The sequence below is a fragment of the Epargyreus clarus genome, unplaced genomic scaffold (assembly GCF_041222505.1).
Source record: "Epargyreus clarus isolate Ecla_fem2 unplaced genomic scaffold, WU_Ecla_fem_2.2 ptg000032l, whole genome shotgun sequence".
In the NCBI taxonomy this organism is placed as follows: Eukaryota; Metazoa; Arthropoda; class Insecta; order Lepidoptera; family Hesperiidae; genus Epargyreus; species Epargyreus clarus.
This window is the reverse complement of record NW_027332237.1, coordinates 8800906-8815311: the sequence shown is the minus strand read 5'-3', so window position 1 is coordinate 8815311 and position 14406 is coordinate 8800906. Positions and strand designations below refer to the sequence as shown.

Genomic DNA, 14406 nt, shown 5'->3' with positions numbered 1-14406 from the left:
GTTCCAGTGTACCGGAACAGTGTTCAGTTCGGTTTGCGATGGCATCTATTGGAGACGATGAAACTCCGAACGGTGTCAAATGAAAGAATTGATTTTGATCTTGCGCCGGTCGCCTGCATAGGTTCAAAAACTGCACAGGTCTATTCCCACACATAGTTTGGTCTATCCGTGCAGGCCATAGATTAGTAAAGATTACTCACTCCTAACAAGAAAATGTTACCAGTTTTGACAATCGAAATTGTCACTGTCATCCATTTTCGTGTTTGATAAATATTAAAAAAAATTAGTGTTTAGATAATTTACGAATGAAACGATATATCTCCGCACTTTTTCTTCGATTTCGTGCTTTTGCACTACTTAACTCCTTATGTCGGCCTTGTTCCGCGTAAATTACACCATGACAGCCGTTAAACGGCTGACCGAATTGTCAGCCGTTTAAGCCTTGTAATGGCTTCCTTCAATTACAAGGTGGTGAGATATCTATACTTATCTATGGTGCAGGAATACTTGAACAGGTAGACCTCTCCGCTGCACCGTAGTGTGCACAGCAGGTATTAATTTCCTTTGAATTCCTTCATTAGCGAATCAAATAACTCTAGTTTGAAAAATCTCGGAGTGCCGTTTGGAATAAATTACAATTTTGCGTTTTAACGTCTCGTCTTTGATTCCAACCCGGAATCTGCGAGGTAATTAAACTTAACGAAGATTTCCCTTTCAACTTTACTTTAAATTTCATCCAAGCAGACAGAGTAATGAAAAATTCTTGTAATTCCGACCATCCTATCGAAGCCTTTGACGTGATTGGTATTGAATTGTAATTACTGAATTTCGACCTATTCTCATTTAAGGTTTTATTTTCGGAATTTGGGGAATCTTATTCACAATTCAATTCGTCTTATTCACAAGTTCTAGATATTGATGTTTTGTGTCTGTCTATTAAGATATTTTGAATTTAAAGAGTAAATGAAAAACGAGATATGGTAGAAACGAGATAGTTTCGACTCCGGCGGCACCACCGTCATGACTATTATTTCTAGCTCATAGTTTATTTTATAGGAGTACCAAACGAGCATGTAGACCACGTGATGGTAAATGGCTACTGCCGAACATCTGGATTACATTCCTACTTCAGGTCGGCCATAGAAGCGTCTTAACACCTGAGGACTAAGCTAGAATGCCTCAGAAAAGTATCCCTTACCTCACCCCTCAAACCATAACGCAGCGGCAGTTAACACTGTTGTTATTAGGCAGAAATAGGGGTGGTGGTGGTGGTGCCACCGGAGTCGAACCACAAAGGATTCTACCACATCCCTTTTCTCAACCACCTTTTGTGTTTTAAACCTGAATTACAAAGAAAAACTTACCGTTACGGGATACAGAATGCCAATGCTCCAAAGATCTGTAACAAAAAATAAATAAAGTTTCAAAAATAATCTGTGTGTGGGTACTAAAACACTATTGTTTTGTCCAGGCCTCTCAGATTTTTCCGATTTCAGGAAAATCGTTGGGAAACCTGCATATCTGAGGATATTTAACACTAGCTGACCCGACAAACTTTTTTTCGCTTCAAAATCTATTTATCAAATATATTTGATATGAAATATAGCCTATGTTACTCGTAGATAATGTAGCTTTCGAATGGTGAAAGAATTTTTAAAATCGGTCCAGTAGTTTTTGAGCCTATTCATTACAACCAAAGAAACAAACTAAGTTTTCCTCTTTATAATATTATTACTAGCTGACCCGGCAAACTTTGTACCGCCGCAAAATATATTTATCAAATATTTTTCATATAAAATATAGCCTATGTTACTCGTGGATAATGTAGCTTTCGAATGGTGAAAGAATTTTTAAAATCGGTCCAGTAGTTTTTGAGCCTATTCATTTCAACCAAACAAACAAACAAAGTTTTCCTCTTTATAATATTAGTATAGAAAAGTCTTCATAGGTATGTGAAGTCTACCAATACGTACTTGGCTAGCGTGGTGGACTATGGTCTAATCGTTTTCAATCTGAGGGAAAGCCCGTCCCCAGTAGTGGGACAGTAATAGGTTGACGACGAATTATTTTTGGTATTTTCAGAAAGTTTTTGATATATTAGCATGGGAGTGCGTAAAATTGGTCCTGCTGCTCAGTGCATACGTCATGTTGGGATTAGAATGACGTCACTAAGCTAATGCAGTGCTATGCAAACAAAACGAGTATGCAAAATTTTAGCTCAATCGTTTGGGATTCACTGGTTTACAATCCAGTTGCAAGATTTATATGAGCGAACAAAGCAAAGAATAAAAGCTTTTGAATATTATTTGTTGTGATTTTTTGTACAATACTATAAGAAAATCGAATGTAATCTAATGAAATAGAAGTGGATTGTGAAATTGTGAATGGAATACATAAAAGAAATAATCTCAAAGCAGAGTGTTCTCATAATTTAAAACAAGTATTGCGTCTGAATGTATTTTTATACTAAAATTAATAAACATTTTTTTTTCCTTTTAGTATCTTTTTCCTTCTATCTTTATCTAGGTATTTTTCTTATTTGATATTGAATTGCATATTTTATCCTCTATTTAATACTTAGTTGTTTACTTGTGTAACAAATAAAGAAATAGAAATATTTTTCAAAGTTTAAAACTGTAGTTTCAGAAGATATATGGTAAAGTACTTTCTGATAAGACTAGCTCTTATCCGCGGCTTCGCTATCTTTCACAGATTTTTAATTATCCATTGGGGATAGTTTTTTCCGAGTAAGGGTACCAAGTTCAGAAATGGGCATAGCCTTTTCTGAATTCCTGACGACGTGAGTACATTTCATGACAATCACTTATATAGTTTAGAGATTACAGTGTAATAAATGAACAAACAAACTTACATTTGTATATATAATAGTAGCTGACCCGGCAAACTTTGTACCGCCTCAAAATCTATTTATCAAATTTATTTCATATAAAATATAGCCTATGTTACTCGTGGATAATGTAGCTTTCGAATGGTGAAAGAATTTTTAAAATCGGTCCAGTAGTTTTTGAACCTATTCATTACAACCAAACCAAGTTTTCCTCTTTATAATATTAGTATTGATTAGTACATAGATATTTGTGCGTTTTAAAAGAATATTCTCAAGCCACCCTCAAGGGGGCTTAACAGGAGCCAAATAAATAAATGAAAATAAAACTTGAATACTTTACATCAAGCCTGTAATAAACATGAACCCTTTTTCGATAGAAAAACAAAATCTCAAAAACACTCTATTTGAAAGGCACGAAAAGCTCTCTACAGGATCTTTTACAAGAGGCTCAATCTCTGCATAAAATCCTATTAACTCAGAGATTTTGCAAGTTTTTCCAATCGGCTTACTACCGATACCAACACTGTAAGGAAAGCGTCACAACTTTCCGATCCTTTTCAAAGTTCACAGGGTTTAAATTATTTAGTACTACTACATTTTTGGAATGTATTTATAGTATGGATTTTATGTCTTTTTTTAACCGACTTCAAAAAGGAGGTGGAAATTGCAAAACCAGTTTATCATTGACTATTTAAGGGTCTGACAATGTGGCTCAGAGACAAAATATGTAACTCCTCAACCGATGGGAATAATTGAGTTGTGTTTGAAGATATTTGGTGTAGGTTCTAATGAAATTGCAAAGCCAGTTCATCATTGACTATTTAAGGGTCTGATAATGTGGCTCGGAGACAAAATATGTAACTCCCCAACCGATGGGAATAATTGAGTTGTGTTTGAAGATATTTGGTGTAGGATCTAATGAAATTGCAAAGCCAGTTCATCATTGACTATTTAAGGGTCTGATAATGTGGCTCGGAGACAAAATATGTAACTCCTCAACCGATGGGAATAATTGAGTTGAGTTTGAAGATATTTGGTATAGGATCTAATGAAAAGCAAAGCCAGTTCATCATTGACTATTTAAAGGTCTGATAATGTGGCTCGGAGACAAAATATGTAACTCCTCAACCGATGGGAATAATTGAGTTGAGTTTGAAGATATTTGGTGTAGGATCTAATGAAATTGCAAAGCCAGTTCATCATTGACTATTTAGTTAGGTTAGGTTGGAACATATAAGACAATATAAAACTAAGCGATCAGTGCGCGGCAACGCCCTGCGAGCGGATCCAATCAATGTAAATTCAGACCTTACCTTAATTCATGATCACATTTATACAATTTTATATTGTATTAATATAAATTTTATTATGTCATCACTAAAAAGGGTGAAATTTTTTTTTTAACATATTAGACACGCTGTTTACATCGTTATCCAACGAAATATATAGAGCGCCGACTTCAGAAATATGTACTAAACCAACATTTATTTGAATTATTTTTTACTTTGTAGTGACATAGAAGTCGGTTGTATTTTTTTGTTATTTTTTTTATAATATAGTAGTAGCAAACGATTATGCAGTTTACTGCCGTCCATGTGCCATTTGTACTCAACCCCAGATAAGAATAGGGTATTGTTTACGGTAAGCTACAGATATGTCGCTATATCTGAGGTCTTATATAGAATACTTCAAAATCTTTTCCTTACCATTCAATCCTTTCATCTTAAGTACCCGTTAAAAAAAGGATACGTCAAGTGTTACGCTGTCCTCCGTTCCTTCTGAGAAACGTCTCATTCATACTCTCATTGAAAGAGTGGAAACTAGTCGAGAAAGATTGGAGCTTAAAGCTGATTTATTTATTTATTCCCGAGTTTTTACGTTCTTTGCACTTTTTGTTCAGGTTTCTTTGTTAGTGTTTCTTAGAACTGAAATAGAATTAAAACTAAAATCGATCATTTAAATATAGCGCTAATAAGACAATGAATATAAAAATATAAAACCGACTGCTTAAAAATATGTATCTATCCGCAAAAATCTTGACACCACTGTATACGATGCTCTACACATAGCCGAAAATAGAGGCAGATGGCGAGAGATCTTTTTTTTTTTTTTATAATATGAGAGTAGCAGACGAGCATGCAGTCCACCTGATGGTAAGTGACTACTGCCGCCCATGGACATCTGAAATCAACCCCAGATAGGATTAGATATTCCTACCTGAGGTCGGCCACAGATGCGCCGCTACCCCTGAGGACTAAGCTGGAACGCCTCGGAAAAGTCTATCTCCCTTACCACACCCTTCAAACCGGAACACAGCTGCGCCTAACACTGCTGTTATTAGGTAGAAATAGGTGTGGCGGTGGTGCCGCCGGAGTCGAACCACAAAGGGTTCTACCACCTTCAAAATCCTCAAAAGAAATGTGATAAATAGAGAACACGGCCCTCAGCATTGAGGAAAACGAAGCAAGGAGGATATGCAGTGGAATAAAATTACTTCCAGAATAGAGTAAAAAGTATAAATAAAGAAAAGTCTGCTTGATAATGGTGGTGGTGCCGGCGGAGTCCCACGGATGGTTCCACTCGTTCTACCTTCAAATTTAAGTTATGGTATAGTGACCACTAAAAACCAATCAAACTAATGCCCCTTTACTTTTTCTATTAAAAAAACAAACTACAAACATTTGTACGTCCGCATGTACATTGTAAACCAATTCAAACAACGTTAAAAATCAATAGAGTTTCCGCTAAAACGGTATACAAACTGCTAAACAAACGGAAAGTTGCTACCAAACGAATTCGGTCCCTTTTTATAGCATCACATAACTATTACTATTGATAGTTTTACAGCTGGATTCACATTTAGTCTTAATGTAAAGGTTTAAAATTGGGCTTTTCATTGTGGGGGTTAATTGTTCAAAACTATTTATTTGCGTACAAGAAATTACATACCGTGTGTGTGACTTAGTTTATTAATACTTGATCAGTACCCTTACCATAAGTTTTAAAAACATCCCACAATTTTACGTTACGTTTGCTCAATCCATTATTCTGTTCCGTTTGCTTCAGTAGACTATGTAAATGTAACCATAAGTAAGTGCTCAAGTTTTTTTGTCTACCTCACATGTTCACAAAAAAGAGAGACAAAACATAAAGCGCCATTTTGTCAATTTAGACATTTAATGATACGTTACTGACCCAATAGTACTGATACAATCCGCTAGGGGCGCTGATTGGATTTGTATGGGCAAATACGTCAACAAATACCAAAACAGTAATATTTGTCAAAACGTAAAAACTCGTGGTAAGGGTACAGTGTGGTCGACAGGATATCCCCGCTTTTTGTGGTTCGGTTCCGGAGATACCAACCTCACACATATTTCTGCTTAATAATGACAGTGTTGCACTGTCTGTGTTTGAAGTAGCCACTTAACATCTGCCGTTTGGCCGATCATAGGTAATATTCCAATACTATCTTTTAAATTCCAACCATTCCAACAATTCCAACTTTAAAGGTGGTAGAAGTCCCTTTGTGGTTCGACTCCGGCGGCACCACCGCCACACCTATTTCTGCCTAACAACAGCAGTGCTAGGCGCTGCTGTGTTCCGGTTTGAAGGGCGTGGTAAGGGAGACAGACTTTTCCGAGGCGTTCCAGCTTAGTCCTCAGGGGTAGCGGTGCATCTATGGTCGACCTCAGGTAGCAATATCTAATCCTATCTGGGGTTGATTACAGATGTCCATGGGCGGTAGTACCATTAGGTGGACTGCATGCTCGTCTGCTACTCTTATATTATAAAAAAAAAACTATCTGTGTTTGATTATTGATATATACTAGGCAGTGACTAAACATTGAGTGGACTGATAGTGGAGTATGTTTGTTTGCTACTGGAAGTCACAACACACGGGATTTTGTAACAATATGGGATTACCACACTAGCATGCAATCCACATGGCAAGTGGCTACTGTCGCCCATGGACATCTGTAATTGAACCCAGGTAAGATTAGTTCCTTACTCGAGGTCGCCCGTAGATGCGCCGCTATCCCTGTAAACTAACCTAAAATACTTGTATGTCTCCCTTATCAACCTAGCATATACCCTTCAAACTAGCATACACCAACGCTTAACACTGCTGTTATTAGGCAGAAATAGGTGTGGCGGTGGTGATCCCGGAGTCAAACCACAGTGTTTACCAGCTTAAACAAATCTTTACCACCTTTACAAAATCCTTACTAATATTATAAATCCGAAAGTAACTCTGTCTGTCTGTCTGGTTGTCTCTTCTTCACGCCTAAATCACTAAACCGATTTTAATGAAATTTTGTACAAATATAGTCTGAGACCAGAGAAAGGACATAGGGTAGTTTTTATCCCGGAAATCCCACGGGAACTAGGGATGGCGATCTAAGATCGATTAATCGGAGAATCGATCTTTTGGACCAAAATGTCGATTATTTTATCGAATATTTTATGTATGTTAATGTCATATAATTTTCTTTGATACGCGGGCGAAGCCGCGGGCAATAACTAGTGTACTAATATGTTAACATCTATTAATTTCTTTACATTATTAATTTCATACATATGATGTCTGTAGTATGAATCGACCTTAAACTTCGATTCGAGCCAGTAAAATAAACATATTCAACTATTATAAGGACATTGACAAGCGAAAATTGGGTTAAACTGCGACCTTATTTTACTCAAACTTAAAAATAAACCGTACGCCCTAACAATAGAAGTTAAAATTGATTCAAATTGTATTTTGGCAATAAAAAGCAGTCGCAGGTATTTTAAGCCAATAGTGTTACAATCATTATCAACACCGTTGAGGATTCCGGCACAAAATAAAAAGGTATCCGGGTTCGATCCGCAGTCACACATAATGAAGAATTTAGATCTGATCTTAGCTTGAATGTTTATATATATGTCTATTTATGTTTATATCTATACCACTATTGGAAACATATTTCTTTTTGTAGGATTTGGGTAGCAGACTTCTCATGCCTTTGAGATTTTTTTTAACAGAACTGAAAGGTGCGTAGGTTTCTTCACGATGATTTTTATCGTTAAAGTAAGCGATAATAAATGATTTCGAATAGGTATACACATAATTGTAAAAATTCGACTTCAGATACTATGGATTTAAAATTTGGAGCCCCGTCTGAATAGATTTTAAATTATCAGGTTGTGGGTGTCAATATAAATAGAGTTAAATATACTTACTGATGCAAACTGGAATTTCCTCCACCATTGCTCACGATGAAGTCCTTCGGATGAACAAGAAGAGCATCTGTCGACAAAGAAAACGTAATTACTAAAACGTGTTTTATTTTTGCTGTTTGTTACGGAGTACAACCTCTTAGTTTGCGATTTGTTGATAGATAAGTAAAGATGTGTGGTGATACCATTGAGTGCGAACCACTAAGGGCTTTACCATCTATTTATTAGCAATTTAGATATAAATGTAACGGGTAAGTTTACTTACCAATAACATTAATAAACTTTACTACGTATGTAGAACCCTGTGTAGATTGTAACCTTACAAAGCGACTCTACTTCGGGTGCGACGGAGATTAAAAATCTGCTGTGGACCATCGTGATGGTGTTTGAAGGTGGTAGAACCCTTTGTGGTTCGACTCCGGCGGCACCACCGCCACATCTATTTCTACCTAATAACAGCAGTGTTAGGCGCTACTGTGTTCAGGTTTGAAGGGTGTGGTAAGGGAGACAAACTTTTCCGAGGCGTTCCAGCTTAGTCCTCAGGGGTAGCGGCGCATCTGTGGCCGACCTCAGGTAGGAATATCTAATCCTATCTGGGGTTGATTACAGATGTCCATGGGCGGCAGTAGCCACTTACCATCAGGTGGACTGTATGCTTGACTGCTACTCCTATATTATAAAAAAAAAACCGAAGACAAAACACAAAAATTTTAGTTCCGATATGGTCCACTGGGGCGCTGTATGCGCGAATTCGTAAACGTTGAATGTTTTCGAACATACGTAAAAACTCGTACTAAGGGTACTGTCGTTACGACTACTAACCACTGGCAATGGTCGCCGGTGCAGGCAATCGCTTAAACACTACATAAGCCATAAGAATAATGAACATTATTATTAATTTTTCAACTAAAGCTTCTTTATAATACAAGTGCACCAAAGGTTCCGTTTCAAAGAAATCCAACACTTCCGCAATAAAATTGTGGAGCTCAAAACAGTTTCAAGTTCTCGTTAGTCTATTTAAAGGTCTAGGAAAGGATTAAATGAAAATCTAGCCACAAATTGTGCATCGCAAAAGGATAATTGGAGCGTGATTCTTGTTGTAACCAGGTTGAAACATCTGGATATAATTGTTCGGATGATTCAAAGTGACTTTTAAATATATTAGCGGCCTGTTAGACACTAGTGGTCACCCATCCAACAGCAAACTTGACAAGCGATCGAAGTTAATTAATTTATAAAGTAGTTCGGAGACATCGCAGCCTGAATTATTTCTGTCTAATAACAACAGTGTCAATGGTACTGTGTGAAGGGTGTGGTAAGGGATATACTTAGCCGAGGCGTTTCCACATAGTCCTGAGGCATAACAATACAATCGTGCACGATCTTAGTTATCTGTGGTTAATTACAGATGCCCATGGGCGGCAGTAACCACTTATCATCAGGTGGACTGCATGTTCGTTTCATTCTCCTATGATAAATAAAAATAATTGTAGTTTAGTTACAATTTAAATGCGTCGCGGCACGTTCCACAAGTAAAGGATTAAATTAAAATTTAGCCACAAATTCCGTGGCTTCGTAAAAGGAGAACTGGAGCGTGAGCCACTTGGTGCATCCCAGTTGGCTGCTCGAAATACTCGGGTTTAATTCGTATAAGGATATTCTTTAAATTTAGCCAATTGTGGAAGGAAATGTTTTTCCAGCGTATGTATGCTTTTATATGGTGGTGTAGAAGGTGGTAGAACCCTTTGTGGTTCCACTCCGGCGGCACCACCGCCACACATATTTCTACCTAAGAACTGCAGTGTTAGGCGCTACTGTGTTCCGTTTTAAAGAGTGTGGTAAGAAAGACAGACAGACTCAGGTAGGAATATCTAATCCTATCTGGGGTTGATTACAGATGTCCATGGGCGGCAGTAGCCACTTATCATCAGGTGGACTGCATGCTCGTCTGCTACTCCTATATTATAAAAAAATGTATGTTGTACACCTGTAATTAAACCCAGATAAGGTTTGATTCCTAAGGTAAGGCAAACGCGCCGGTAACCTTAGCAATGAGCTGAAATGCCTTGTATAAGTATGTTCCTTACACCCTGCAAATCAAATCAAACACTACCACACTTAACCCCGCTATTATTAGGTAAAAAAGGTGTGGCGGTGACGGCTAAATTTAAAACGCTTTAGATCAGTACCCTTACCATGAGTTTTTACGAATATGTCTGTTTTGGTATTTGTTTGTTGTTGTAATTGCCCATACAATTTTCAATCAGTGCTCCTAGCGGATTGTATCAGAACTATAGTGTCATAAACGTAACATTAAATGTTTATATTGACAAAATGGCGCTTTATGTTTTGTCACTCTTTTTTGCGAACATGTGAGGGAGACAAAAAGTTTATTGTAATTTGAGCACTTACTTATTGTTACTCAGTCTACTGAAGCAAACGGAACAGAATAATGGATCGAGTAAACGTAACGTAAAATTGTGGGATGTTTTGAAAACTCATGGTAAGGGTACAGCATGGCCCTTTTTTCTTTTCTTTTTTTTGTTTACGAGGGGGAAATCTTCAAAATCCTATGCCGTGGGAGCGACTACGTACTAAAACCCCCCCGGTGGCCGTCCTCGGCGCTGCGTAGAGGACTCCGGGATCTCCAAAAGAACGCAACCGGAGTCCTCTTAGCGCGTTGCACCGTCGGGCTCCGCCCAGGTGAGCATGACGCTCGCCACTCCGTCTGGTGTGCACGACGGTATGCGACCACACATACAGCCGTCCTTCCCGGGGTCGCTAGCCGGGCGGTTCGAGCTCCCACTCTTGCCACCCGCAACCCCGGAACCCCCTTTTAGTCGCCTCTTAAAAAAAATGGAACGCTTCACGATTTTGCGTGTCATCCTTGCGCAGGGGCCATGGTATTCTTCTCTGTATCGAACTAGACGTAGGGTAGATAGATAGACCACTAGTACTTGTCAACGGTTTCTCCCCTCCACCTCAGTTTCGCCGTGACCACGATCCATGCAACTGGTTCGAAATATCGGCAATAAAAAACGCATATCGTGAGAACGCGTATCGTTACATAATAAAATGTTCTCTGTATCGTCCCAATTTTAGTATATGTACTGCCGAAGCAAGTACACAGCACGGCCCTTATCACACCCTTCATACCGAAATGCAACACCGCTTAACTGCTGTTATTATGTAGAAATAGCGAAGTCAAACCATAAAGGTTTCTACCACCTGCAATCTATTATGCAATCTATTTATATTTCACAAAAAAAAAACTAAAACACAGTGAATCTTTCAAAGAATTGCTTGTGGATTAAAAATTTAAATGTAGCTACAAATTCCGATCCGCAAAAGGGTATCTGGAGCGCGATCCACTTGCAACTCGGATCGCTGCTCCGAATTCTCCGAATATAATTATTGTTGTTGGCATTGCTTTAATTGTATACCTGGTACTTTTATAAGTAAGAAGTAGCACAGAACTTTTGAATAAAGGGGTATTTATAGAACTTCTAGAAACAAAATAGTTCCGAATTATTATAATATAATATGCAGTCTCATCATCATCAACCCATTACTGTCCTGGGCACGGGTCTCCCCTCAGAATGAAAAGGATTAGGCCATAGTCCATCGCGCTGGTCAAGTGCGTATTGGTAGACTTCACATACCTTTGAGATATTTTTTTTATAAATCTCTCAGGTATGCAGGTTTCCTCACGATGTTTTCCTTCACCGTTTCAGCAAGTGATAATTAATTTCTAATACGCACATAAATTTGAAAGTCAGAGGTGCGTGCCTGAGATTTGAACCTCGGACCCCTCGATCGAGAGGCCGCGTTTCTTAACCACTAGGCTATCACTGCTTTTTTTGCAATATGCAGTCTACCTGATGGTAAATGGCAACTGCCGCTCATGGATATATGAGATTCTTATATGAGGTTATTCACAGATGCGGTTCTTCACCAGAGCACTAAGTTGAAACCCCTCGGATAAGCATGTAACTTACACTCTGGAAACCACAACACAACCGGCGATGGTGCCAGAGTAGGATCACTAAGTGTTCATTCAACTTTAAATGGAGGTAAATCATTTGTAATTTAAAAGATTTTGTAGGTAGGTACTTAATTGTCCCTGTAGTTCGAGGCTAAGGATACCCCCTGCCTGTCGTAAGACACGACTAAAAGCAGGGTTGCAGGCGGCGAAAGTGGGAGCTCAAACCGTCCAATAACCGACCCCAGGATGGACGGCGGTATGTGTGGTCGCATAGCATCGTAAACACCTGATGTTGTGGGAAGAGCGAATGCTCCTCCAGGGCAGAGCCCGATCGAGACATTACGCTTGGATGGCTCCGGTTGTGTTCCGACGGAGATCCTGGAGTTCTCCAATAAGCGGTAAGGACGGCCACCGGGGGTTTAGTGCGATAAAAATCGGCGTGGCTCCCATATCGTCGGGTAACTTTTGGAGGTTTCTCCCTCGTAAAAAAAAGGTAGGTAATTCACGGTTTCGTGTCGAACCACAAAGGGGTCTACCGCCTTTAATCTCTTATCCATTTATATTTCATAAAAAATAGTTACTTCTCAGAATTGCCAGAACTCTACAAGAGTATTTACCCTTGTACAGATTCAGCATAATAATTCGCAGAAGCACAAATATTTCTGTATATGGTTAATTACTGCTATGTTAATATATTAGTAACGTGTGCTGTTAATAATTAATCTATCCATATTTTGGCTACCACATATTGAAATTTCACAATTTTCGCTTGCTATAATTGTCAGTTTTCGATATTTGAAACGTAAAATTTGGGAAAAATAAATTATTTATTACGGGCGTTACTACGAGGGATCGTTTTGGTCGTTGGTATGCCCAAATTGTACAGACCGATTATAATAATGGAATAAGTGTTTTGATTTTTATTTATTTATTTTTATTTAACATCAAATAATACAATTATTTTCAAATTCGACCTCTTAATTTTGGGGGATCCGACATTCAAATCTCACGTAATAATCTCCAAATACTTATGTGCATTTAAAAAATTAATTTTACTTTAAAAAAAAAAAACTGATTTTAATTATAATTTACTTGTTTTTAAAAGTAAAACGTTCTCAGCATGTGAAGTATACCAATATGCACTTGGCCAGAATATAATATGACCTAAACTTGTCTTAATTTTGGGAGTAACCCGTATCCCAGCAGTGGGATAAATTAGAACGGCGTTGTGACGCTTTAGAATATAATCTCCATTGAAACAAGTTACAGTTTTAAAGCGATATCGAGTGACCGAACAAATGAAGTTTCGTTGTAAGGATTAAAAGTTTGCTTGTTAGCGAACTTTGATTGACTCGCTTAATAAGATAAGCAATCGTTTTAGATTTTCATAATAGAAGCTTTTGAAATAATTTATTTATAGTGAAAATGAAAATTATCAATAATCCAGTCTCCTCCTAGAATTAGAAGCTGGTAGAATCCTCTGTGGTTCAGCACTGCAACATCACCACACTTATTTGTACCTCATAACAGCAGTGTTAAGCGCTGCTGTGTTCTGGTTTGAAGGGTGTGGTAAGGGAGACATACTTTTCCAAGACATATTTTTGCGTCCCAACTTATTCCTCAAGGTAGCGGCGCATCTGCGGCTGGTCTCAGATAGGAATCACATCTTATCTTGGATTGATTACACATGACCATAAGCGGCAGTAGTCACTTATTATCAGGTGGACTGCATGATCCTTCGCTACCCCTATAATATAAAGAAGATATCTGCATTGGCCACTAAACTTCAAGCCTGCTCACTAGTCCCATTTTGTAAACAACTACTACGGCTACCTATTTAGTATGCTTAAATATTTAGTAAAGGCGAAGTATATTTTTTTGGTCTGAGTCACTCTAAAACTTCACTAACAAGCAAACTTGATTCTAAACGACAAACTTGTCTTTGTTCGTCCGATCCTAGTTCAAAACTGATCCATTACAACGTTATAGGCGTGAAATTTAAGCAATTTTCTGATGAGCTTTCAAAGGGTTTCGTCATCAAATGTTTGTTAAATAGTTTTAATAGCTCTTGAATATTTTCGGTTATGGGGCGCGACGTAATAATTTGTGAGTTTGATAAGTAGAAACAGTATGGTTCGACTTGAAAGGCAATAAATATGACGACGGGGCCTACGGAGTCGCACCACAAAAAAAAACACAACCTATCATGAATAACCGTGAATTTAATTAATATATTATCAAGACCTTAAATTCTGACAGAATACTCGTATGTTTTAGGTAATATAATTATTGTTGCAAAATATTTTAATTATAATTATTTCACTTCATTTCAAAATTTCATTTATATTTGAGT

General features: G+C 37.9%; 1 protein-coding gene and 1 pseudogene across 1 annotated transcript in view; both read right to left on the bottom strand.

The window, feature by feature from the left end:
• LOC140755199 (cell adhesion molecule Dscam2) overlaps positions 1–14406 on the bottom strand; it is a 208590-nt gene that overhangs the window by 135120 nt on the left and 59064 nt on the right. The window contains exons 3-4 of the mRNA XM_073090415.1: positions 8072–8138; positions 1365–1399 (exon numbers count right to left, since the gene is read on the bottom strand). Coding sequence (XP_072946516.1) covers positions 1365–1399; positions 8072–8138 — 102 coding nt within the window. The remainder of the gene's footprint in view (positions 1–1364; positions 1400–8071; positions 8139–14406) is intronic.
• Positions 10919–11019, bottom strand: LOC140755264 (uncharacterized; annotated as a pseudogene).